This window comes from Nicotiana tabacum, chromosome 8 (assembly GCF_000715075.1).
Source record: "Nicotiana tabacum cultivar K326 chromosome 8, ASM71507v2, whole genome shotgun sequence".
Lineage (NCBI taxonomy): Eukaryota > Viridiplantae > Streptophyta > Magnoliopsida > Solanales > Solanaceae > Nicotiana > Nicotiana tabacum.
The window spans coordinates 76388683-76412589 of NC_134087.1; the positions used below are offsets into that span (position 1 = coordinate 76388683).

The 23907-nt window shown below is 41.4% G+C and overlaps 2 protein-coding genes and 1 pseudogene across 5 annotated transcripts; 2 read left to right on the forward strand and 1 right to left on the reverse strand.

Annotated features, from left to right (window-relative positions):
- The first annotated feature begins 1736 nt into the window (after positions 1-1736).
- Positions 1737-17560, forward strand: LOC107805138 (G2/mitotic-specific cyclin S13-7-like; annotated as a pseudogene).
- A 478-nt stretch (positions 17561-18038) lies between these two features.
- On the reverse strand, positions 18039-20858 carry LOC107762931 (molybdopterin synthase catalytic subunit). Of its 4 annotated transcripts, none has more exons than XR_012694081.1 (2): positions 19223-20854; positions 18039-18282 (listed from the first exon to the last, which is right to left on the reverse strand). XR_012694081.1 is itself a non-coding variant. In XM_016581320.2 (2 exons), exon 2 carries the CDS (start codon positions 19876-19878, stop codon positions 19294-19296), a length of 585 nt encoding a protein of 194 aa, XP_016436806.2. In that variant the 5' UTR covers positions 19879-19897; positions 20773-20858; the 3' UTR covers positions 19103-19293. The 4 variants fall into 4 exon arrangements, 3 of the variants coding, with proteins under 3 accessions (XP_016436806.2, XP_075075489.1, XP_075075490.1); XM_016581320.2 differs by lacking the exon at positions 18039-18282 and having other exon boundaries at positions 19103-19897; positions 20773-20858; XM_075219388.1 differs by lacking the exon at positions 18039-18282 and having other exon boundaries at positions 19103-20155; positions 20773-20857.
- A 1070-nt stretch (positions 20859-21928) lies between these two features.
- On the forward strand, positions 21929-22516 carry LOC142163173 (uncharacterized). The gene has a single exon (XM_075220433.1). The coding sequence runs from the start codon at positions 21929-21931 to the stop codon at positions 22514-22516; it is 588 nt and encodes a 195-aa protein (XP_075076534.1).
- Positions 22517-23907: the final 1391 nt, after the last annotated feature.

Sequence of the window (23907 nt, forward strand, 5' to 3'; positions counted from 1 at the left end):
TCATCAACTTTTCAGATCCTGCTGTCACGTCTCTTTATTTCAAAATGTTCCATCTCCCTCTAAAACATTGCAATTCTCCACGCTCAGCTGCCGTTTCAGAATCGGTGCCTATTCCTCTCTCTTCATAATTATCCTCTCCTTTTAAAAACCCTCTCTTCTGCTCTTCTTAACCATAAGTCTTACGCTAGAATCACCCAAAAAGGAGGATCATCACACCACTTCTTTCAATGGCTGAGACGACTTCCAATCTCCCTGCCTCAGTTGTAAGTACCACTGATCAATCTATGGAACCTTCCGTTCTCACTGAGCCTTCATCACCCTCTATTACTCCTGCCGCTACAGTCACACCTTCCCCAGTTTCCCAATCTCTTCCCAATTCATAAACCCTTGAAACTACTGCTCTGTTCTCCCCGTCATTTGATGTTCCCACCAGTCAAACCCTAAGTGGAGAACAAGGTCAAAATCCTGAGGTCACAAAGGGTTTTGCCATCATTGCCACTGATTTCATGGTTGTGGAAGCACCGGTTGAGGAAGAGAAAAATGTTGTAACCGTGTTTGTGGTATCCGTTGATGGTGTATTGCATGAGAATACATCTCAGAAAAATGAGACATAAAGTATGGAGGAAGAAGGGGCCATTGTAGCTATTGAAAGGGATGCAGTAGCAGATACTACTGGGGCATCACATGAGGAACCTGATCCCTCTCCGGAGGACCCAGGTCCGAGCTCTCATCCCTAGGATAGTGATGTTCCTGCATTCGATGTTGTGCCCCTGGAAATTCAAGCACCTGAAATGAGATTCAGTGATGAAGAAGACCTAGATAATGTGGCTCTTGATGCATAAGTAAGCGGAGGATTGTGTCCACCCCTGAGTCTGAAATCAAACGACCTACTACCAGGCTTCAAGTTAAAGTGGCCTACGATTCTGCTCTTCAAAAAAGCAAGAAGAGTAGTAATAAGAAAAGAAGAAAGTTGGTGAAAGATGGTGTACCTGTAAGTGATGAGGCGATCCCTGTAGTCGAGGTGGAATAGGGACCCCAAAGGAACCTGGTTCACTTGTTAGGCGGTCTTCGAAAAAGACAAAGCCTATTTCAATAAAGAAAGGGTCAACATCTAGGTCTAAGCTGAAAGAGGTAGTAAGTGAGTTTTCCATGTTTGATGAGGATTTCCTAGTCAAATCCAAGGGAAAAGGCAAAGTCAGTGGAGAGAAGTTTGGGAAACGCAAGTCTGCATCTTTTGAAGAACCTGGTTCTGTGAAGAAAATGAGAAGTGAAGTCAGCCTTGGCTCTAAGCGCCTGAGGCATCAAAAAGTTCTGTTGGGTCATACGTTTGACCCAGCAATCTTTGAGATGGCTGGAATGCACCAAATTCTGGAAATGGTCGGGTTTGCATCTATTTCAAATTGATACACCTAAGGTGTATGAGGAGGAGGTACAAAGTTTCTTTGCTAGCCTCTTTCCAGTTGATACTGACAATGTTTGTGCTTTGGTCAATGTGGTGGACATCGTCTTTGATGTAAAATTGCTTGGTGAGATCTTAAAAGTTCCTACAGCTGGTGTGTCCAATGTAAGAGATGTGTGTCAGTATAACTTCAGAAATGTAGTGGTAAAAGACAATGCTAACCAGAAAGGGGACCAGATCCATAAGAAAGCACCATCTACTGTTTGAATTGGTTAACAAAGTTCTATTACCTCGAGCTGAAAGGAGGTCAGTGACTTCTAAGTCTGACCTATTCCTAATGGAGCAACTGGACGATTTTACTCCTATGAGTCTGCCTGCTATTATGATTGAACACATGCAAAAGGTTACCACCTTCAAAAACGGTAATCAAGAGCTAGGAACCCACACAAGGACCTGATACTCTTGTGGTTTCTTCATAGCAATACAAAATCAATTAGACACAGGTGGAAATGAAGTGACTGACGGCACTGTTTCTTCCGCATTGCACTGTCTCCAGCGCCCACTCATTCTCTAACCAAATAAAGTACTCACATCATTTCAAGTGATGTGATCAAGATGTACCTACAATGAGTTTTATACAAAACATCACTTGAAGGTTTTTGTTTCTCATTCAAGCTTCTTGCAAAAACAAAGAAATCAATCCTCACAAGGTTGAATGCAACTACGGACTAGTTCCTAAAAGATAGCTTGTTGTTGTCCTAGTTGAGTTGTAACCTTGTTATTGTACTTATTGTATCTCCTAAACTACTTACCTAGAAGCGTTTGATTAGGAGTCCTCTTGTAATTCCGTAAACTCCTTAAGTTTATGTTGTGACTAGATTTACTCATAAGGAAAAGTCTTTGTAATTGTAGAGTTACAAAGTGGCTTGTGGTGAGAGCATCACAAGTTAGAAAAAGCCTTTGTAACTAGGAAGTAACAAAGTGGCTTGTGGTAAGAGTACCACAAGTTAGTTGAGTAAATCCTTTGTAATAGAAGTCATTGCAAAGTGGCTTGTAATAGGTTCTTTACAAGTTAATGAAGTTAAAAGCCTACAGGTGTAGGTCATGGCTTGTGTGGGATTTTTCTACGTAAAAATCCTCTGCCTTATTTACTTACTGTTTTATTAGCATTCTCAGCAGAATCTTGTAGATGACCAGGTACTCTACGGTTTGGTGGACTCATACAAATTAACAAGGTGGAGGTAGAGGTGTTAGAGATGGAGCTCAGGCCGCTAGAGGTGGAGGCCAGCCAATAGGAGGTCGTCCTAGAGATGTAGTTCAGAGTGGTGGGGCCCAACCCCGTTGTTATGCTTTTCCAGCCAAGCCTGAGACTGAGGCTTCTGATACAGTTATCATAGGTACTGTTCTGATTTGTAGTAGAGATGCTTCAGTTTTATTTGATCGAGGATCTACATACTCCTATGTGTCATCTTATTTTGCACCGTATCTGGTCATGCTTAGTTATTCTTTGAGTTCACTTGTATATGTGTCTACACCGGTGGATGATTCTATTATGGTATATCGTGTCCATCGTTCATATATAGTTGTGATTGGGGGTCTTGAGACTCGAGTAGATTTGTTACTTCTGGATTTGGTTGATTTTGATGTCATATTGGGGATGGATTGGTAACCTTACCACACTATCTTGGACTGGCATGCCAAGACTGTGACCTTAGCCTTGCCGGGTTTACCTCGTTTAGAGTGGAAAGGGACTCCTGGTCATTCTACCCGTAGTGTTGTCTCATATATGAAGGCTCGGTGCATGGTCGAGAAGGGGTGTTTGGCCTATTTAGCATATGTTTGTGATCCTAGTGCCGAGGTTCCTTCTATGGATTTTGTGCCTGTTGTTTGTGAGTTTCCTGAGGTATTTCCTTCAGACCTGTCGGGAATGCCACCCGACAGGGATATTGACTTCTGCATTGATTTGGCTCCTGGCACTCAGCCCATTTCTATTTCCACCGTATCGTATGGCCCCGCCTGAGTTGAAAGAATTGAAGGAACAGTTGCAAGACTTGCTTGATAAAGGCTTCATTAGACCTAGTGTCTCGCCTTGTGTGCGTCGGTGTTGTTTGCTAAGAAGAAGGACAGATCGATGAGGATGTGTATAGATTACCAGCAGTTGAACAAGGCTACAATCAAGAATAAGTATCCAATTCCGAGAATTGATGATTTGTTTGATTAGAAGGGTGCCAAGGTATTTTCGAAGATTGACTTGAGATCTGGCTACCATCAGTTGAGGATTAGGGCATCCGATGTCCCTAAGACAGCTTTCCGCACTCGGTACGGGCATTATGAGTTCTTGGTGAAGTCATTTGGGTTGACAAATGCCCCAGTAGCTTTTATGGATTTGATAAACCGAGTATTCAAGCCTTACTTGGATTCGTTCGTGATAGTCTTCACTGATGATATTTTAATCTATTCCCGCAGCCGGGAGGAGCATGAGCAGCATCTGAGAGTGGTTCTTCAGACTTTGAGAGATAGTCAGTTGTATGCTAAGTTTTCGAAGTGTGGTTCTGGTTGAGTTCAGTTGCATTCTTGGGTCATGTTGTATCAGAAAAGGGTATTCAGGTGGATCCGAAGAAGATAGAGGCAGTCAAGAACTGGCCTAGACACGTATCAACTACAGAGATCCGGAGTTTTTTGGGTTTGGCAGGCTATTACCATCAGTTTGTGGAGGGGTTTTCATCTATTGCAGCCCCGATGACCAGGTTGACCCATAAGGGTGCCCAGTTCAGGTGGTCGGACTAGTGTGGGGCGAGCTTTCAGAAGCTCAAGACAGTTTTGACTACGGCGCCAGTGTTGGTTTTGCCTACAAGTTCAGGGCCATATACAGTTTATTGTGATGCATCTCGTATTGGACTTGGTGCGGTGTTGATGCAGGATGGCAAGGTCATTGCTAATGCTTTGCGACAGTTGAAGATTCATGAGAAGAACTATCCAGTTCATGATTTGGAGTTAGCAGTCATTGTTCACGCGTTGAAGATTTGGAGTCATTATCTGTACGGTGTGTCATGTGAGGTGTTCACGGATCACAAGAGTCTACAATATTTGTTCAAGTAAAAGGAGCTAAATTTGAGGCAGAGAAGGTGGTTGGAACTATTAAAAGACTATGATATCACCATCTTATACCATCCGGGAAAGGCCAATGTGGTGGCCGATGATTTGAGTAGGAAGTCAGCCAGTATGGGCAGTATCGCGTATATTCCTGTCGGTGAGAGACCGCTTGCTTTGGATGTTCAGGCTTTGGCCAATCAGTTCGTGAGATTGGATGTTTCTGAGCCCAGCCATGTGTTGGCTTGCACAGTCGCTCGTTCTTCTTTATTGGAGCATATCCGAGATCAACAATATGATGATCCTCATTTGTGTGTCCTTAGGGACACGGTGCAGCTCGGTGGTGCCAAGCAGGTTACGTTAGGAGATGATGGAGTTTTGAGGCTGCAGGGTCGAGTTTGTGTGCTGATGGGCTTCGAGAGTTGATTTTAGAGGAGGCCCATAGTTCCCGGTACTCTATTCATCCGGGCGCCGCTAAGATGTATCAGGATTTGCGCCAGCATTATTGGTGGAGAAGCATGAAGAAGGATATTGTTGCATATGTGGTTCGATGTTTGAATTGTCAGCAGGTAAAGTACGAGCATCAGAAACCTGGTGGTTTGTTTTAGAGGATTGAGATTCTTGAGTGGAATTGGGAGCGGATCACTATGGATTTCGTTGTTGGACTCCCACAGACTCGGAAGAAGTTCAATGCAGTGTGGGTTATTATTGATAGGCCGACCAAGTCAGCACATTTCATTCCTGTGACAGTCTCCTATTCTTCCGAGAGGTTAGCTAAGATCTATATCCAGGAGATTGTTCGTCTTCATGGTGTGTCCGTGTCTATCATTTCTGACCGAGGTACGTAGTTACCTCATGTTTCTTAAGAGTAGTTTAGCGTGAGTTGGGCACACGGGTCGAGTTGAGTACAGCATTTCATCCTCAGACGGACGGGTAGTCCGAGTGCACTATTCAGATTTCGGAGGATTTGCTCCGAGCTTGTGTCATTGACTTTTGGAGGCTCGTGGGATCAGTTCTTGCCTTTAGCGGAGTTTGCCTACAACAACAGCTACCAGTCGAGCATCCAGATGGCTCCATATGAGGCTTTATATGGTAGGCGGTGTCGGTCGTCGATTGGATGGTTTGAGCTGGGAGAGGCTTGGTTTTGGGTACGGATCTAGTACAGGATGCCTTGGACAAGGTCAAGATCATTTAGGATAGGCTTCGTACAGCTCCGTCCAGGAAAAAGAGTTATGCCGACCGTAAGACTCGTGATGTGGCATTCATGGTCGGCGAGCAGGTGTTTCTTCGGGTGTCGCCTATGAAGGGCGTGATGAGATTTGGGAAGAGGGGCAAGCTTAGCCCTAGATTCATTGGTCCTTTTGATATTCTTGATCGAGTGGGAGAGGTGGCTTACAGACTTGCGTTGCTGCCGAGCTTATCAGTCGTGCATCCAGTGTTTCATGTGTCCATGCTTCGGAAGTATCACGGTGATCCATCCCACGTGTTAGATTTCAACATTGTCCAGTCGGACAAGGACTTGACCTATGAGGAGGAGCCGATAGCTATTCTAGATCGGTAGGTTCGTCAGTTGAGATCGAAGAGTTTTCCTTCTGTTCTGATTAGTGGAGAGGTCATCCTGTTGAGGCAGCGACCTGGGAGTCCGAGTCTGATATGCAGAGCTGATATCCCCATCTTTTCTTCGACTCAGGTACTTCTTTTCTATGTCCGTTCGAGGACAAACGGTTGTTTTAGAGGTGGAGAATGTGATGACCTAAAAGCTCATCTCTTTTTTTGCAAGTAAATTCTATGTCTCACCTCGATTTGCGTGCACAGTCCGGGCGCGCTTCCGGAAAACTTTTATGTGAAAACTAAGTGAAATAACGAAATTTGTTTTTAAAATTGAATAAAGCTGACTTTGGTCAACATTCTTGGTAAACGGACCCGGGCCTGTGATCCGACGGTCTCATAGGGTCTGTAGTAAAATTTGGGACTTGGGCATGTGCCCGAAATCGAATTCCGAGGTCCCAAGCCCGAGAAATGAATTTTTGAAAAAAATTATTTTCTGAAAATATAAAGGGTTTTAGAAGCGAATTGATGCATTTTCTTGATGGTATCGGGCCCGTATCTTGGTTTCAGAGCCCGTTACAAGTTTGAAATAATAATTAAGATAAATCTATAAGATTTGGTAAAGATCGGAGTTGGTTTGGTATAAAACGAACCTAAAGTTCAGAAATTGGAAATTTTGATGTTCTTGAATGATTTCATGAATTTGAGGTTTAATTCATAGTTGAAACATGTTATTTTGATTATTTGATCGCACAAGCACTCGTATGATGATTTTAGGCTTGCGTGCATGTTTGGTTGGGAAACCCGAGGGCTCGGATGAGTTTTGGATAGGCCACGGAGTACATTTAGACTTAGAGAAAATAGTTGCAGGTTGCAGGTCTGGTGCAAGCCTCTGATCTCGCAATTGCGAGATCAGGTTATCGCAAATGCGAGGTCTGTGAACTTGGGAATTGCGGGGGCTCTTCGCAAATGCAAAGTAAACCCTGGCCAGCCTTGCTCGCAATTGCGAGCATTTCTTCGCAAATGCGAAAACCACAGAAATCCCCAGTCGTCGCAAATGCGACTATCCCTTCGCAAATGTGAGTTCACAATTGCGAACATTAATCGCAAATGCGAAGATAGCAGGTCTTGAAGGGGTTTGCAATTGCGAACCTTGGTCGCAATTGCGACATCAGCGACCTTCTAAATCATGACTTAGCCGAAATTTTCTCATTTTTCAAACCCTCTCAAACCAAAAACAGCTTTGGGCGATTTTTCAAAACAATTACTCTTCCAAATCGATTCTAAGTCATTTCTAACTCGTTTTTTTTAATCTTTAACATCTTTTCACATGATTTCAACCCAAAATCAAGGATTTTCATGGGGGAAATTGGGTGTTTTGTGTAGAACTTAGGCTTTTCAAATTTTGGGGATTTGGACCTTGATTTGAGGTCTGATTTCAAAACAAATTATATATTTGGATTTGTGAGTGAATGGGTAATCGGTTTTTGGTTCAAACCTCGGGTTTTGACCATGTGGGCCCGGGGTCGATTTTTGACTTTTTGGGAAAAACTTTAGAAAATCTATTGTCATGCATTAGAATTGATTCATTTTGTATTTATTGATATAGTTAAGTAACTTGTGGCTAGATACGAGCGAATTGGTGGTGGAAACAAGAGGTAAAGCGGTAGTTGAGGCTTGAATTATGTTCGTGGCATCGAGGTAACTGTTTGGTCTAACCTTAGCTTGAGGGATTAGGAGTTATGTCTTATTTGCTATGTGTTAATTATGGAGTACGACGTATAGGCATGGTGACGAGTATCTATACGTCGGTGTCAAGCATGCATGTGAGTCTCGTATAGTAATTTTTGTGATTCCATTGTGATTTATTCATGTTTAATATTTTGATTATCATTGTTGGTTCCCTTGCCGGGATGTTATTATTATAAAAATGTCTCCCTTGCCGGAATGGTATTGTTTATGATATTGTCTCCCTTGCCGGAAAGTTATTATTATGACATTGTCTCCTTTGCCGGGATGTTGTTGTTATACTCTTGTTCCCTTGCCGGGATTCTTTTATAATTGATGTTGATTTGTAAATGGGAGCGGGTTGCACGCCTGCAACAAGATATATGAAATGGGAGCGGGTTGCACGCCTGCAACAAGATCTATGAAATGGGAGCGGGTCGCACGCCTGCAACAAGATATATGAAATAGGAGCGGGTCGCACGCCTGCAACAAGATATATGAAATGGGAGCGGGTTACACGCGTGCAATAATATATATGAAATGGGAGCGGGTCGCATGCCTGCAACAAGATATATGAAATGGGATCGGGTTGCACACATGCAACAAGAAGGAAATGAAAGTGAATACTGTGTTTGTTTTCCTTGTTCTGGTTGGCAATTAAATTTTGGTTACTTTACATTCCTCTTTGGTATTTTGTTGTTATCTGATACTCCCCGTAGCATGTTTTCCCCTTCCCATCTTTAACTGAAAATATCTGCTTTTATTTTCCGCTGTATATGATTTAACTGCACAGGTTTATTTGGTAGTCTGGTCCGAGCCTCGTCACTACTTCGCTGAGGTTAGGCTAGGCACTTACCAGCACATGGTCGATTGTGCTGATACTACACTCTGCACTGTGTGCAGATCCTGGTGTTGCAGCTTTTGGACCGTAGTGAGGATGCTGTCTTCAATCCACTCAGGCGACCCGAGGTAGTCCTGCAGGAGTCTGCAGGCCTTGGTGTCTCCTTCTATCTTTCTATATTGCTTCTTCTATGTATTTTTGAAACAGCTTGTATTTACCTTTCGGACCCTTATTTGTAGTATTCTTAGACCGTCTGTGAAATTGTGACACCAGATCTGGGTAGCTTTTAGTTATGGATTTGTATTGGTAATAATTAAATTGTTACATTTCTTCTCTTTTGCTTATTTGATTCCGATGTTCATATAATGTTAGTTCACAACTGTTAAAGGATTAAAAATGAAAAAAAAGGTGAATAACTGTAATGGTTGGCTTGCCTAGCTTTCTCTAGTAGGCCCCATCACGACCCCCGAGGGTGGGAAATCCGGGTCGTGACAACGAACCTTTGGATATTGTCGGGAAAGGTGAAGTCCATATAAAGACTTCACAAGGCACGCTATGGAAATTACAAAATGTTTGACATGTTCCTGGCCTCAAGAAAAATTTGATATCTATGGGTCAGATTGATAGTGAAGGATACACAACAGTATTCGGTAACGGATCGTGGAAGATAACTAAAGGAAATTTGGTTGTGACACCGGAGGATCGGACATATGAGTGAGAATGGATTGAAGTTGTTGGCATCCAAAGAAAAGTTACTGTGCACGGTGAATTCTGGGAGGCCGATTTCTCCTCGACTGAATACCTCGAAGGGTAATCCCGGAAGCCCGGGATCTCGAGCCAGTCACTTCCCTCAAGATCGGTCGGTACCCTCCCAAGGATGGTGTCGACTAAGCCCCGACGAACGCAAGAATCTCCCGAGGAATGCACCCGGGGTCGATCAAGTCTATTCAAGCGGCTCGACATCAGCCCACGCGTACATCGCAAAGCTAGTCGGTTGTCCCATCCTATTTCTTTTATCATGCAATGTATCTTGTACAAAATTGGGACTTCCCCCTCTCTGTAAAAAGGGAGTCGCTAACACCCTGTAAAGGCAGAGATCCAACCATTCTACTCAAGTGCAATAATATCTTCTCTCTCCTTCTCCTCTCTAACTAGCTTTCCCTCACTGGCTCGAAGCCATTTAGCTTTTATTACCTTCTTACTTGTTTCTTTGTTTATCACTTGGTACTGGCCCGAAGTCACCTTAATATCGATTTCCCTCTTATTTGTTCTTCATTATATTACTTAATATTGTCTGTGAAGAGCCCTGTTTAATTATATCCTCAACTGTTATCCCATCCCCGATAGTTCGAGCTCAACCCTGACGTCGACCCCGAGGTCCCCCATCGACCAGACCTATACCCGGGCAGCAGGCCCTTCGGTTCAATTACTATCTCGTTTTAGCTTGTATTTCATCATTAAACTCCATATTATTAGCATCAACTGGTCTAAGAACTAGCTCGGGAATATATCACGTATTTTTAGAATCCCATTTACAAATCTAATTGTTGTTACCATTTTCACGGTAAACAGTTTGGCGCCCACCGTGGGGCTAAAAATAATAGTGATTATTTTCTTGCTGGTTTCATTGCACAAATGCACATTATCTTTCACACTTTTTCCTGTACAAGATCCTTTAATTTCAGGTCAAAATGTCTGACTCGGTAAACTGAGTCGAGAACGACAACCTCGAAAATCACAGGGAAAATGGTGTGGTTGTCCCGGCCACCGGAGCACCACTACAGAATCCCGATAACGCGCCTAGACCGATTCTAGCGAACGCGGATTCACAGGACGCACAGCAAGTCAACGAAACTTCTCACACCGACAAGAGCATACGGCACAGTGACCGACAGGAAGCTTAGAAAACCCCGGCCTGGGAAGAACAGAAATTAGCCTTCATGTTATTTTTGAAATATTGCAGGCACATCAACTTGCCATTGCCTAGTTGCAAAGTCATCCGAAGACTCCCAGCACAGCGGCACCAGATACAGCTCCCCCGCTAAGCAAGTACATGAAAGATCAAGCAATAACGGGTCGGTGGCCGACCCTGCCATGCTCAAGGACCTCACCAAAAGGATCGAATCAGGTGAGAAAATGATTGCAGCCAGCGTAAAAAGTTTGAGACCTACAACTCTAGGGTGGATCAGATCCCGAGAGCACCTCGGTCCTGAAAGGTTTGGATTCGAAGAAGTTCATACAGAGGCTGTTCCCCGAGGAAGCGGCCCCAAAGCCCATTCCTAAAAAGTTCAGAGTGCCGGAACTCCCTAAGTACAACGGTACCACTGACCCCAACGAACACGTTACTGCCTATACCTATGCAGTAAAAGGTAACGATATAAAGAATGATGAGATCGAGTCCGTATTGCTAAAATAATTTGGAGACACACTTTCGAAGGGGGCCATGATATGGTATCACAAGAGCGCATGCTGGCGCCATCAAGGTAGCAATGAGGCAGTCTGACGTGTTCAAGATTAAGCAAAGGGAGAACGAAATGGTGCGAGAATTCGTGTCTCGCTTCCAGATGGAACGGATGGAGCTGCCGCCAGTCTCCGATGACTGGGCAGTTTAGGCCTTCACCCAAGGCCTGAACGAACGAAGCTCGGTGGCCTCGAAGCAATTGAAGAGGAAACTGATCGAATATCCAGTCGTGACCTGGTCGGACGTCCACAACCGATACCAATCAAAGATCAGGACCGAGGACGACCAACTAGGAGCCCCTTCGGGCTCAGTGTACCCAAACAGACTCCTGGTAAAAGAATCGAAACCAAACAAAGAAAGGTACCAGTCGTACCTCGAAGATAGAAGGAACGCCCAAAGGCACAACCTACCTAGCAACGATCGGAGGATAGGTCTCGGACAGGACCCTCTAGGGCTCGTCAATAGAACTAGGTTCGATCGAAACATAGCGCCAACAAATGCGCCCCACTTATCAAAATACATCTTCAGCGTCGATGTGTCAGACATTGTGTTCGCCATTAGCAAGATCGGAGACGCCAAATGGCCCAAACTGTTACATTCGGATCCTTCCCACAGAAACTACAATTTGATTTGTGAGTTTCACAACTCGCGCGGTCACTGAACCAAGGATTGTAGGCAGCTCCGAGAGGAAGTGGCCCGATTGCTCGACAACGGGCACCTTCGGGAACTTCTTAGCAGTCGGGCTAAAAATCAATTGCGAGAAGGAGAAATGGCAAAAGGAAACAAAACAGACGAGCCTCAACTCGTCGTCCACACAATTTTTTTGATGATCGCCCCGGACGCGTTCAAATAAAGGACCCCTTAGCAACTGCCATATAAGCGCCAGAACTCAAGAAGCGTCGTCGCCACCAAGGTATAAGCACCCATCCCACTTCTCATCTTCTACTTCACGGTTACTCTTGTGCAGGGCAATAACCAAGGTAATCAGGACGATACCCCGGCTCGAAGATTTTGAGGCTTCAGAGCGTCCGTTGCACTCTTTTCCTTTGATCGAATTTTTATCCCGAAACGGGTTTTTTACCGGCAGGGGTTTTTAACGAGGCAACATTGACGCACTTCCCGAGAAGGATTCAGCAAGCCTACGGGACTTTCTTTACAACCGGTCGCACGCCGGAAAATGACGAACGAAGCCCCCCAATAGGGAATAATTCACCGGACCAAACGATCCAAGGAGCAGCGCCCGCGCGGGCCGAGCTCGCAACAACGAAAAGGCATGTATTTATAGCATATATCTATGCCAAGCAATAAAGAATATCTTTCGGCATCTTATTCTCCAAATAAGGAAATTTCAAGTATACGGGGATAGGGGCCTCTCCACCAAATGCGTCCCGAGATACTCGGAGACTTAGCGTCAGTAATTCAGCACCTACACGACCCTAGGGTCGGAACTCCGGGCTCTGAGCTCACGAAAAGCGGTCTTCAAGCTTAAACAAATTCGATGACTCAGAGACTGTCATTCGTCGCCAATCGCCATGCAATGGGAAACCCGAAACTGTAAGACCTCTAGCAGGCAGACTCGGCGTAACCAGATCTATTCTACATTATGACAAGAACTGTAAGACCTCAACAAGCATGACAAAAACTGTAAGACCTCAACAAGCATGACAAATTGTAAAACCTTAACAGGCATGACAAACTGTAAGACCTCAACAGGCATGAAAATTCCGAAGTTCAGGCTATAGCATTTGTAATAGTCCCAAAAGGGCATACCCTCGGTGTAGACGCCTGAACTATCACTCGGGATCAAAAATGGCTCCGGCCAAACATATACGACTATGGTCAAAAAGGTTGATACAGCCAAATTAACGCGACTCGGGGATGCCCGACCGTCGCTAAACAAAAATGTAGGCCACTACTTCGAATATACTTCGGAAAGAACCGGTTAAAACAGGCTTCCCTCAATAGGCAAAAACGAGCTTTGACCATGTCAGCTCCAAATCACAAGGCTTCGACCTGCTCAACCTACGAGCTATGAACCTTCCGAGATACTCAAAACATCGCCGATAACGACTTGAAATCGAGGTTCTTCCAGAACCGACGACGGGTCAGGCAAAATTATTTCAAAAGACCTTAACGAGCGGAAAACAAAGCCTACGGGCAAAACAGCGTAAGAGCCATTGTCGCCAGCTTAAAAATTGACAACTTGAGGATTAAAATGAGCTCGAATCGTAACCCGACCGGATCCAAAATAGTTAACTATGCAAGCCTCCAGGCTATATATTGAAAGGTCTCAACGACCAAAACAGCGTAAGAGGCACTATCGCCGGTCTGAAAATACTTAAGGGTCAATTAAAGCTCGAATCGCAACGCGACTCAGAGACTAGACCGGAAATAGTTAAACTGCAACATGCCTAAGGGCACGGCATAAATGCCACTGTCGACTAGTCGACTAAGCCTCCGGGCCACGCGTCTGTAAGGTCACTTTGACCCAAAGCACAAAAGGCCATCATCGACCACCCATGCAGACAAGAGAGAACTTAAGGGTCAAATTAAAGCTCGAATCGCAACGCGACTCGGAGACTAGACCCGAAATAGTTGAAACGACAAAACGACCAAGGGCGAGAAATGAAGGCCACCATTGTCGGATTCATGTAAATTTTCCTTTTATTTTTGTGTTCCCGGAATTTGCTTTTGGCCAAAGAACTCATTTTCTTGGTCAAGGTTTAATTTCCTTGAGTTGCATATTATTAGTGAGTTTATAATCTTTACTAATATATGAGTTTGAGATATTTAGTAGGAGGGAAAGAGGGTAAGAAGAAGAATGGACAAGCAGATGCAAGAAATAGGCGTGCTTTGGTAGATATTGGGAACCTTGTCACTGTTCCTGCTGTTGGAGCAAAGCCTCAAACTAAGATTTCTCGCCCCGTCACAAGGTAGAAATAGGCGTGCATTTTGGTTTGTCTTGTACAGCCCGACCCAATTTGTTTGAGATTGAGGCATTGTTGTTGTTCTTGTTGTTGGTTTTCTCTTGTATACGGCCGTGTAACCTGAATGAAAATTTCCACTATTCAGGACAAGAACCAGGGGAGAAGAACAAGGTAGTTTTCACCATTATCGTGCGGATAATAGTTCTTGTAAAAGTTTTGACTATTAATTGTTCTTTTTTCTGATTTTAAGTTTCAAGGATAGGACTTAGATGATATTATTGTCTTGGTTTGTTTGTAGAAGAAGCCTCCAGTAGAAGTTACCAAAGGAGTTGCAATAAAGAAAGCTGGTGTTCCAACAAAAGCAGAAGCGTCTAAAAAGGTTTCTGTCAAAGCAAAAGCTGAAATACTTACTGTTAAACACCGTGATGAGGATGTGAAAACCATTGAGGAGGAGATCCCCTTGAATGGAAGAAAAGTAAAGAAGAGTGGAAAGACTCTAACTTCTGTTCTAACTGCAAGAAGCAAGGTTGTTCTTTTACCTCTTCTTCCCATAGCTGAAAAATGTACAAAGCAAGATCTGTATACAATTAAATTGACCAATTTTGATCTTTCAGGCTGCATGTGGACCCCTCAACAAACCAAAGATACAGATTGTTGATATTGATGCTGCTGATGTTGATAATCACTTGGCTGCTGTGGAATATGTTGATGATATTTACAAATTTTACAAGCTTACAGACAGTGGCGGACCCAGAATTTTGTGCAAGCGGGTTCAATCTTAGAAATATATAACTTTAGTCGTAAAATAGTAGTTGTCAAGTGGGTTCAAATAAATATTTATACAAAATTTACACAACTTTTAAGCCTAATTTATACATATACACAGTATTATTTTTTGGTAAAGCGGGTTCAGTTGAACCCGCTAGCCACCACTTGGGTCCGCCACTGCTTATAGAGGTATGGTGAATATCATCTGTCTTTATGTTAACACATTCATGTGACTTTACCATTATAGTGGGTAAAATTCAGTTACTTTAATGTGAAAAATAGTTTTGTGACTATATTGTTGTAATGGATAAAATTCACTAATCATACGTGAAATAAATCCTGTTATTTTGATGATTTGGCCGATTCAAGGCGAGGGGCGACCATGTGATTACATGGATTCACAACCAGAGATCACTTCCAGTGTGAGAGCAGCTGTTGTGGACTGGCTGATAGAAGCACACAAAAGGTTTGAGCCGAGTTCTGAAAGCCTATACCTCACAGTTAACATAATGGACCGTTTCCTTTCAAAGGAGACTGTCCTCAGAAGGGAACTTCAGTTACTTTGCATCAGCTCAATGCTTATTGCCTGCAAAAATGAAGAGATTTGTCCTCAGAAGGGAACTTCAGTTACTTTGCATCAGCTCAATGCTTATTGCCTGCAAAAATGAAGAGATTTGGCCTCCAGAGGTATAATAAAAAGTGTATTCTGAAAATGTGTTTAATAATATGTTCAGTTCAAATTTATCATAATCTCTGATTCTCTGCTATTTATGTACCTGCAGGTTAATGACTTCCTAACAATAACAGACAATGGTTATATCAGGGACCAGATACTTGTAGTGGAGAAAGCAATCTTGGAAAAGCTGGAGTGGTATTTAACTGTTCCAACAGCATACGTCTTTCTGGTTGTTACATTAAAGCTTCATTTCCATCTGATCAGGAGGAGGTATTGATCTATTCATAATGTGAATTGTGCTACTTTTAGCAAATAAGTACAGCCGGTTTAGCTGATATACGTGTTTTCCCTTTTGTTTTGAAAAAAGATGGAGAACATGACATTTTGGCTGAGCTTGGGCTGATGAACTACAAGACCGTGATATCTCACTGCCCGTCAAAGCTTGCTGCTTCTGCTGTTTATGTTGCTAGTACTACTCTCAACAAGAGTCCTAGATGGACCGACACCCTGAAGCACTACACCGGCTACTCAGAGGACCAGCTGATGTAAGAAAATAGTTTAAGCAATTCCCATTTGGGATTGGTAACTCCCTATGGATTTAAGCAGTAATTGGGTTGTATTGTTTGAAACAGGGAATGTGCAGTGGAATTAGTTAGGTTCCACTCAGATGCTGCTGAAAACAAGCTGGGTGCAGTTTATAGGAAGTTTTCAAGTCCAAATAGAGGTGTTGTTGCCCTCCTTCCCCCCTGCAAGAGATCTTCTCTAGAAGTAAGATTGTGATGTGTGAGATCATGTCAGCTATTTGATCTCTCTGTTTTGAAGCCTGAAAAATTCATACTACTTTTGTATGATGACTTACTAGTAATGTCATGTGCCCTTTTAACATGTATAGTTCTGTGAATATTGAATTTTATTGCTTGGTTTCAATAATACCACTTTTATTCTTTGGCTCTCAGTATGCAAAAATATCCACTTTTTTAAGCGGTAGCCTTTTTAAACTCCACAATAAATATTCCTGACGAAAAGCTCGCCGTATGGACCACTTGCAAGGCTTGCTCTACTAGGCTTCCCCCGTCCAAAATCTACACTATTTTGGATTAGCAAGTTACACATGCTACTACAGTAGTACACATCACAATGCCTTTGGCGAAAGGGCTGCTCTTCTCTTGTATATGCATTTAGAATCTCCAAAACTCGCTCACTTTCTTTGAGATTGTCTTTGCTGTAGAGATTTTGTTTGGACTTAAATCCGCTACTAACTTTGACAACCTAAGATCTCCTTCGTCGTTGTTATATATTGGAGTGGAAAAGGTCGTTACCATATTCCCAATGGAGTTAGGTGGTAGTGGCAGTGAAATTATATTTTGTAGATCTACTTGTAGGACCAACTGAGATTGCTCCAATGAACCCCCTAAGTAGCTGCAATAACAGCACATTTGTAAAGAAATGCACTCACAACCCCAGTCCTTGCTGGATTTTTCACTTGTCATTCTGCAGAAACCAAGGCTTTGAGGGTTCTTAGCTTCGAGGCAGAGACCACAAAATGGTGATGGAAATAGGGAATCCTCAGCAAAGTATTGGAGATATTTTTGCATTTCCGAGTTAGTGAAGCCCAATCTCTCAGAAAATAGTAAACACTGCATGCATCTCCCACTTTGTGTGACAAACAAACACTTAAGTGCTCTGAGTTGAGCTCTACAGTTAATGCACCATCTCCATGATTATTACTCCAGGGTATACCTTCAGGAAATGTGGCCTTAAATCTTTGACGCTTGAATCTTGGTGATGTACAACTTTGTCCATTGTAGAGTTAATTTGAACTTCCAACAACTCAATAGTAACAAGTTAAAGTTTTTGACAATGGGATCGTTTTTTGACAATGGGATCGTTGTTTAGGTCTGTCTGGGAATATGGTTTCTAGTAGCTATTGGAGTAGAAACACACAAAGGCATATAAACGTTAGAGATGCCTAGGAAAAGTTTGTGCCATCTTTGAGTTTGATAATTTTCTTGGAAATAATTGTTGATGCTAGTCTTGATGATAAAGTCAACATTTTTACAACACCCTTACCAATAACACTTTGATTTGCCTTTGACACTACTTACGTACCCAGATATATATACACCACACTCCACACAAGCCTTGGAAACACTTCAACAACGAAAAAAAAAAAAATCTTAGATTTTATTAACTACTGCACCAAGATCACAAATACTTACTCGTGGTGTACACGTTGTGGGTTTAACGTCAAGACACGTCATCAAATGTATCTAGCAGGCAGCTGATGAATCAGTCCATTTTTCAACTCTTTGTTACTCCTAGTTGTATGATTAAATAAACGAGATACGGATGCCCTTGTTCCAAAACGGGCATAATATAAAAACACGAATAATGCAATATGATTTATGTTTTGCTCTAGAACACCTCTGTTTTATACTAAAATTTGCTTTTATAGTTGACACGTCGAATTGACCCCCTATTAACATTTCCCAAAAATTTCATAGTCTTAAGCTCTCTATTCTCTTCCATCGATAGCCTCGAACAGCAAATTATATAGTAAGCTCTTTACACGTGGTAACTTTTTTGAAACTCGTAATAAACATTCCCGAGGAAAAGTTTGCCCAATTATGATAAAACAAAAAGCAGCCAGGTGTATATTTACTCTGACATCAGGGAATATATTAAACATCAAACACATCCCAAACATGAAACGAAAAATGATAAGTGGAGGTAGGCAATCCAATTCGTTAAGCGGGGATAAGATTCGCCAAGCTGGGTTGCCTTCTACATGTTCTTTTAGAAGCTTTGCAAAACAGGACAGCAACTTCATTATATTCCTGCTTCCTAAGGATACATTGAGAAACCAAACAGATTTAGCTTGAATTGTTAAAGAGGAGATTGACATTAAAATCCAAGTTTGAGACACGCGATTTATATTTCATTGATTTCGCAAGAAAGTAAACCTACAGTTCAGTGAGTTCTTAAATACATTGCATATCCACAATCCACGTTAGATGCACAATTGTACAAATTCATTCCCTTGGTTTTTAGCTCATATAATAGAAGTATATATATATATATATATATATTATGAAGTATGTCAAACATAAATTGGAGCTTAAGATATCAGTTAATTGTTGTTATCTTCTCGTGGAAAATAGGCGAGGGGAGCCTTGGCGTGACCGGTAAAGTTATTGCCATGTGCCCAGGAGGTCACGGGTTCGAGCCGTGGAAACAGCCTCTTGGAGAAATGCAGGGTAAGGCTGTGTAAGTTAGACCCTGGTGATCCGGGCCTTCCCCGGACCCTGCACATAGCGGGAACTTAGTGCACCGGGCTGCCCTTCTCTAGGAAATAGGGAAAAAGAACTTGAAAAACTGATTTAAAAAACTGATTTAGACACTAAGAATGATTTGGCTGTTAACATTTGTGGAATAGAAGACTGAAAATGATTTTTACACAACAAAATGATAGCAATGATGTCAGATTATCTAAAGTTGTCCTGCAGTGTGGCATGATATTGTGTCATGAAAAATAGAGAAAGATCTTGGGAGAACTGATTTTGAAAGACAATGTTGAGAATGATTAAGCTACAAATGAGCAAATTTGTGGAGGTAGAGGCATAAGCAAGCATTAATATTTGTCGAGTTAAACGAGAGCACATTGTAGTATGTAAACTGCCTTATGTTATGATCTGAACATTTCATAGTTGGTATTACACTCATAACAAAAACCTGTCACATGAGAGCAAGAGAGGAAAAGGAAATTGGAAGAAGAATGAATTACCATTCTTTTTTTTCCGGTTTCGTTGAGAAGTGAAGGTGTTTGAACGAAATACAACAACATGTGCTTCAGAACTAGCTACAAGAATCTGAAGTTTCATCATTGACTTTAACCTTTGTCCCACAGCAACTCTTTCTCTCATGTGCCTCCACTTTCTTTTTACCAGAGCAAGCGCCGGCTTGATCATGTGATGTCTTCCCAAGATCTGGCATCCTTTCTATAAACTCTTTATTCTCTTTCCACACTTCTCCATTTGTATATACCTCCTTCTTCCATATCGGAACTGATGCTTTAAGCTCGTCAATCAGAAACTTACAAGCATCCAATGCATCCGCTCGATGGACAGACGATATTGCAACAAAAACACTAGTCTCTCCAACAGGAACAGTACCCAAGCAGTGGGCAACTGCAATCGAGTGGATATCCCACGATGCTCGGGCAGAAGAACAGAGGGTTTTTAAACAACGTATCGCCATTGGAACATATGCTTCATACTTTAACTCTAAGACTTCCTTGCCCTCAAAGGTGTCGCGTGTGGTACCTTCAAACGTTGCTATAGCTCCACATTTGGGAGAACGAACATAACGAGTATATTTGTTGGTGTCTATTGGATTATTCTCTTCCAAGATCTCAATTAGATCTCTCTCCTCATCAGCCATTTGAATCAGACCTATAACTCTAAACAACAGCTCAAAAACTTCACTTTTGCTTCCTAAGAATTACTATAATCCACTCTAGAAATATTTAACATTCACACACTTCTTCAACTAGCTTTTCGCCTCTTTTTTTCTCTCTTTGTATTTGATAGAATTCGCCCCGGTGCACTAAGCTCCCACTATGCGCGGGATTCGAGAAGGACCGGACCACAAGATTCTATTATACGCAGACCCTGCATTTCTGCAAAAGGCTGTTTCCACGGCTCGAACCCGTGACCTCCTAGTCACATGACAACAATTTTACCAGTTACGCCAAGGCTCCCCTTAGGAAGTATATCACAGCAAATTTAATTAAGAACATAGGACCAAATTAAAAAGGGAAGGGATTAACCAGGACTGCACCTGCAGTTTGAGTTTCATAAGAGTTTTATCTGTTACATTAGGCTAATTATCCAACTATACCTCTAATCAATCAATTTCAGCTAATGATCTTGGATTATAATTCTCAAAAAGACCACTTCATTAATTCTTATACAAATTGCAGTCCACTCTCTAATCACTAATAGAATAATCTTGGTACACAGAATAATTATTCATTAGTTATTTAAGATGTTAATATCTTTAACAAATTAGCCTCAAGTCAAATGAAGGCCAACAGGTTGAGATTTTAGGAATATCTTAGTTTAATTGATTTCAAGTGCAGGGATTTGGGATGGTTAGAAATAACAATCAGTTTCAAAAAATTAGAACAATAAGGTGGATTTTAATTACTTTAATACCAAGTACAGAAAACTCACTAATAATAAATATTCCATTCTTTTCATTTATTTAATTACAGAACACAACTCTGTACCCTTTGACGGATTCACGAAAAAGATTGAATCTTTGAGTACTTACCAGTAGAAGAGAAGATTTAGGAAGTGGCTGGTTGTTGAAACCGCAGTGTTGGAGCTTATCTTTCTGATCCAGAGAAGAGGATTGCAATTTTTGGCATTAGCTGAGTTTCCTTATTTATATGTGTTTGACTAATAGCCTGTTTGGCCAAGCTGGAAAAATCAGCTTATTTTGAGAAGTGTTTTTTTCAAAAATGCTTTTGAAAAAAGTACTTTTGTAGAGAAGCAGTTTGTGTTTGGCTAATCAGTCTGAAAAGTACTTTTGAGAAATAATTTGTGTTTGGTCAAACTTTTTAAAAAGTGCTTTTAAGTGTCAAATTACGAATAAGGACATGAATAGATTACTTAATAATTAATATTATAAGTGAATAAATAATCTCAAAATTTTGTTATTACATGCAATAATTAATAAAAAATTTATTTTATTCAAGTAAAATATGAAAATAAAATTAAAAAGTACTTAATTCTTTTAATATAAGTTAAATATATTAAAATTCCTTCAACAAATATAAAAGCATTCATCCCTAAAGTCACTATATATTAAAAAGTTTTCCTAAAAATAAGAAGAAATATTTATAAATTAATATCCTAAGTATTAGGTTTAAGGGTTATTTTGGTATATACTATATTTTGTTAAGGGTATTTTAGGTAAGAAGAAAAGCCAAAACTGCTTCTGCTTCTGCTTTTGGAAAGAAGCTACTTTTTTCTGCTTCTCTGAAACTGTTTCTGCTTCTTCCCAAAAACACTTTTTTTCCCCAAATAAGCTTGGCCAAACACCTCAAGTTAGGAAAAAAAAGTGTTTTTGAAAAAAAAAAGCACTTTTGGCCTCTTGAGAAGCTTGGCCAAACAGGCTATAAGTTCAGGTCAGGTTCATGAATGCACCTGCGGGTCGGGTTCTCACCCACTTTTCCTAATTCCTGTTTCCCCCACCTCACCTTTTTTTTCCTCTCTTTTTTTCATCTTGTGTCTTGTTTGGGGGCTAATTAATATGATTTCACGCTGAAATATTTAACTTCAAGAATAAATCCCTACCACGACCTTGTTCACAAGGCTCTAACATTAAAATTATAGGAGGAAGGCCTTACAGATTTGAAGAAAGCTTTGACTTCATCTCCTGCCTAACTGACTCCAATCTCCGGGATGTAGGTTTTTTTGGCTCCATGTATACATGGTGTGATAATAGGGACCCTCCTAACACCATATGGAAAAGGCTTGATAGGCGAGCATATAACTCTGAATGGTTTGATAGCTTTGGAGGGACCTCTGTTACTCACTTGTCCAGATCCTACTCAGATCATGCCCCTTCACTTATTACTTGCAAAGCTAACAATGTTGATTTCACAAGATACTTTAAATTTCTTAACATTTGGGCTGAGCATAAAGACTTTTTGGATGTGGTACAACATGCATGGGATATTAATGTGGTAGAAAACTCCCTATATATCCTACATCAGAAAAACAAGAACACTTGCAACTCCCTCCATTCATGGTCAAGAGAGGCATTTGGGGATATCTATGAGGAACTTAAGAAATTGAAAATCCTCATTAGAAGCCTTGAAGAAGCCTCCTTGACCAACAATTGTCCTATAAAGAGAATGAATCTTTCTAAGGCCAGAGCTGGTTTTACTCGATATCTTAAGCTTCAGGATAATATTCTGAGGCATAAGGCGAGAGTCAAATGGTTGAAAGAGGGGGATGCCAATACTGCTTTCTTCCATGGATCATTAAGAATAAGAGAAAAAGATTAACTATCCAGAAGATTAAGGACATGGAAGGCAACTGGGTTGAAGGAAGCAATGAAATTGCAGATGCAGCTCTCAATTACTTTGATCACTTGTTTTCTGCCGACATCACTGTTGAGGATAGTAATGTCCTAAGTGTGGTAAAAAGAGTTGTTACCAATGAAGACAATGATGATATTACTATCATTCCTAATCTAGAGGAGGTGAAAGAGGTTGTGTTCTCTATTGACCCTCATAGCTCCCCTAGTTCAGATGGTTTGACAGGTAAATTTATCAATCATGTTGGCCTATTATTCATGAAGATCTCTTTGAAGTTGTGGTTTCCTTCTTTCAGGGAGCTACATTGCCTAAATTCTTCACTCATACATATATCATTATGCTTCCTAAAGTGGAGGCCCCTCAAAGCTTCTCTGACATCAGGCCAATCAACTTGTGCAATGTTTCTAGCAAAATTATTGCTAAAATTCTAAATGCTAGATTAAGCAAAATTTTGCCCAAGATCATCACTCAAAACCAAAGTGGTTTTGTTAAAGGAAGAGCCATAACTGAAAATATTCTACTAGCACAGGAGCTTGTCAATGATATTGGCAAACCAAGGAAAGGAGCTAATGTGGTGATCAAACTGGATATGGCTAAAGCCTACGACAGAGTCTCTTGGCCTTTCTTATGTTTCATGTTGAGGAAATTGGGATTTGCAGAAGTATGGATTGATCTAATTCAGAGATTCATTTCTAACAATTGGTATTCCATCATTGTGAATGGTGGCAGACATGGCTTCTTCAAATCAGGAAGAGGCCTTAGACAGGGAGACCCTCTATCCCTTTCTCTATTTATACTTTATGCAGAATTACTTTCCCAGATGCTTAATAATCTATACACCAATAGTAGATACAAAGGCTATTTTATGAATGATCAAGGACCTAAAATCAATCACCTGTCTTTTGCAAATGACACTATCATATTCTCTAGCAGCATGAAATTTTCACTTCAGCTGACTGTAAAGACTTTTTCCTAGTATGAAAAGGTTTCAGGGCAATTGATCAACAAGAGCAAAAGTTGTTTCACTATGTCTCCTGGCACGGCACAATGCACCATCAATAGGGTCAGAAGAATCCTTGAAATGAGGTATGATCACTTCCCTATGAAATACTTGGGGTTCCCCCTATTTCTGGAAGGAAGAAATTATCCTTCTACTATGACATGGTGACCAAGGTTGGTAGTATCAAGAACAAGGATATAGTTAAGGATAATGATAGAGATGATAGAGTTTTGGAAGCTCCAAGGCCATTTACAAGATCTCAAGCTAAAGAGTTGCAAGCTAAGGTTGCTAGACTTCAATGGCAAATAAAGAAGCTTTTAATTGTAGAGGAAGAGCTCAAGCCCAAAGGAGATGAATT

Excerpts from the sequence above, each read along its gene's own strand:
- LOC142163173 (XM_075220433.1), top strand. The coding sequence starts at position 21,929 with ATGTATACATGGTGTGATAATAGGGACCCTCCTAACACCATATGGAAA.
- LOC107762931 (XM_016581320.2), bottom strand. The coding sequence starts at position 19,878 with ATGGCTGATGAGGAGAGAGATCTAATTGAGATCTTGGAAGAGAATAAT.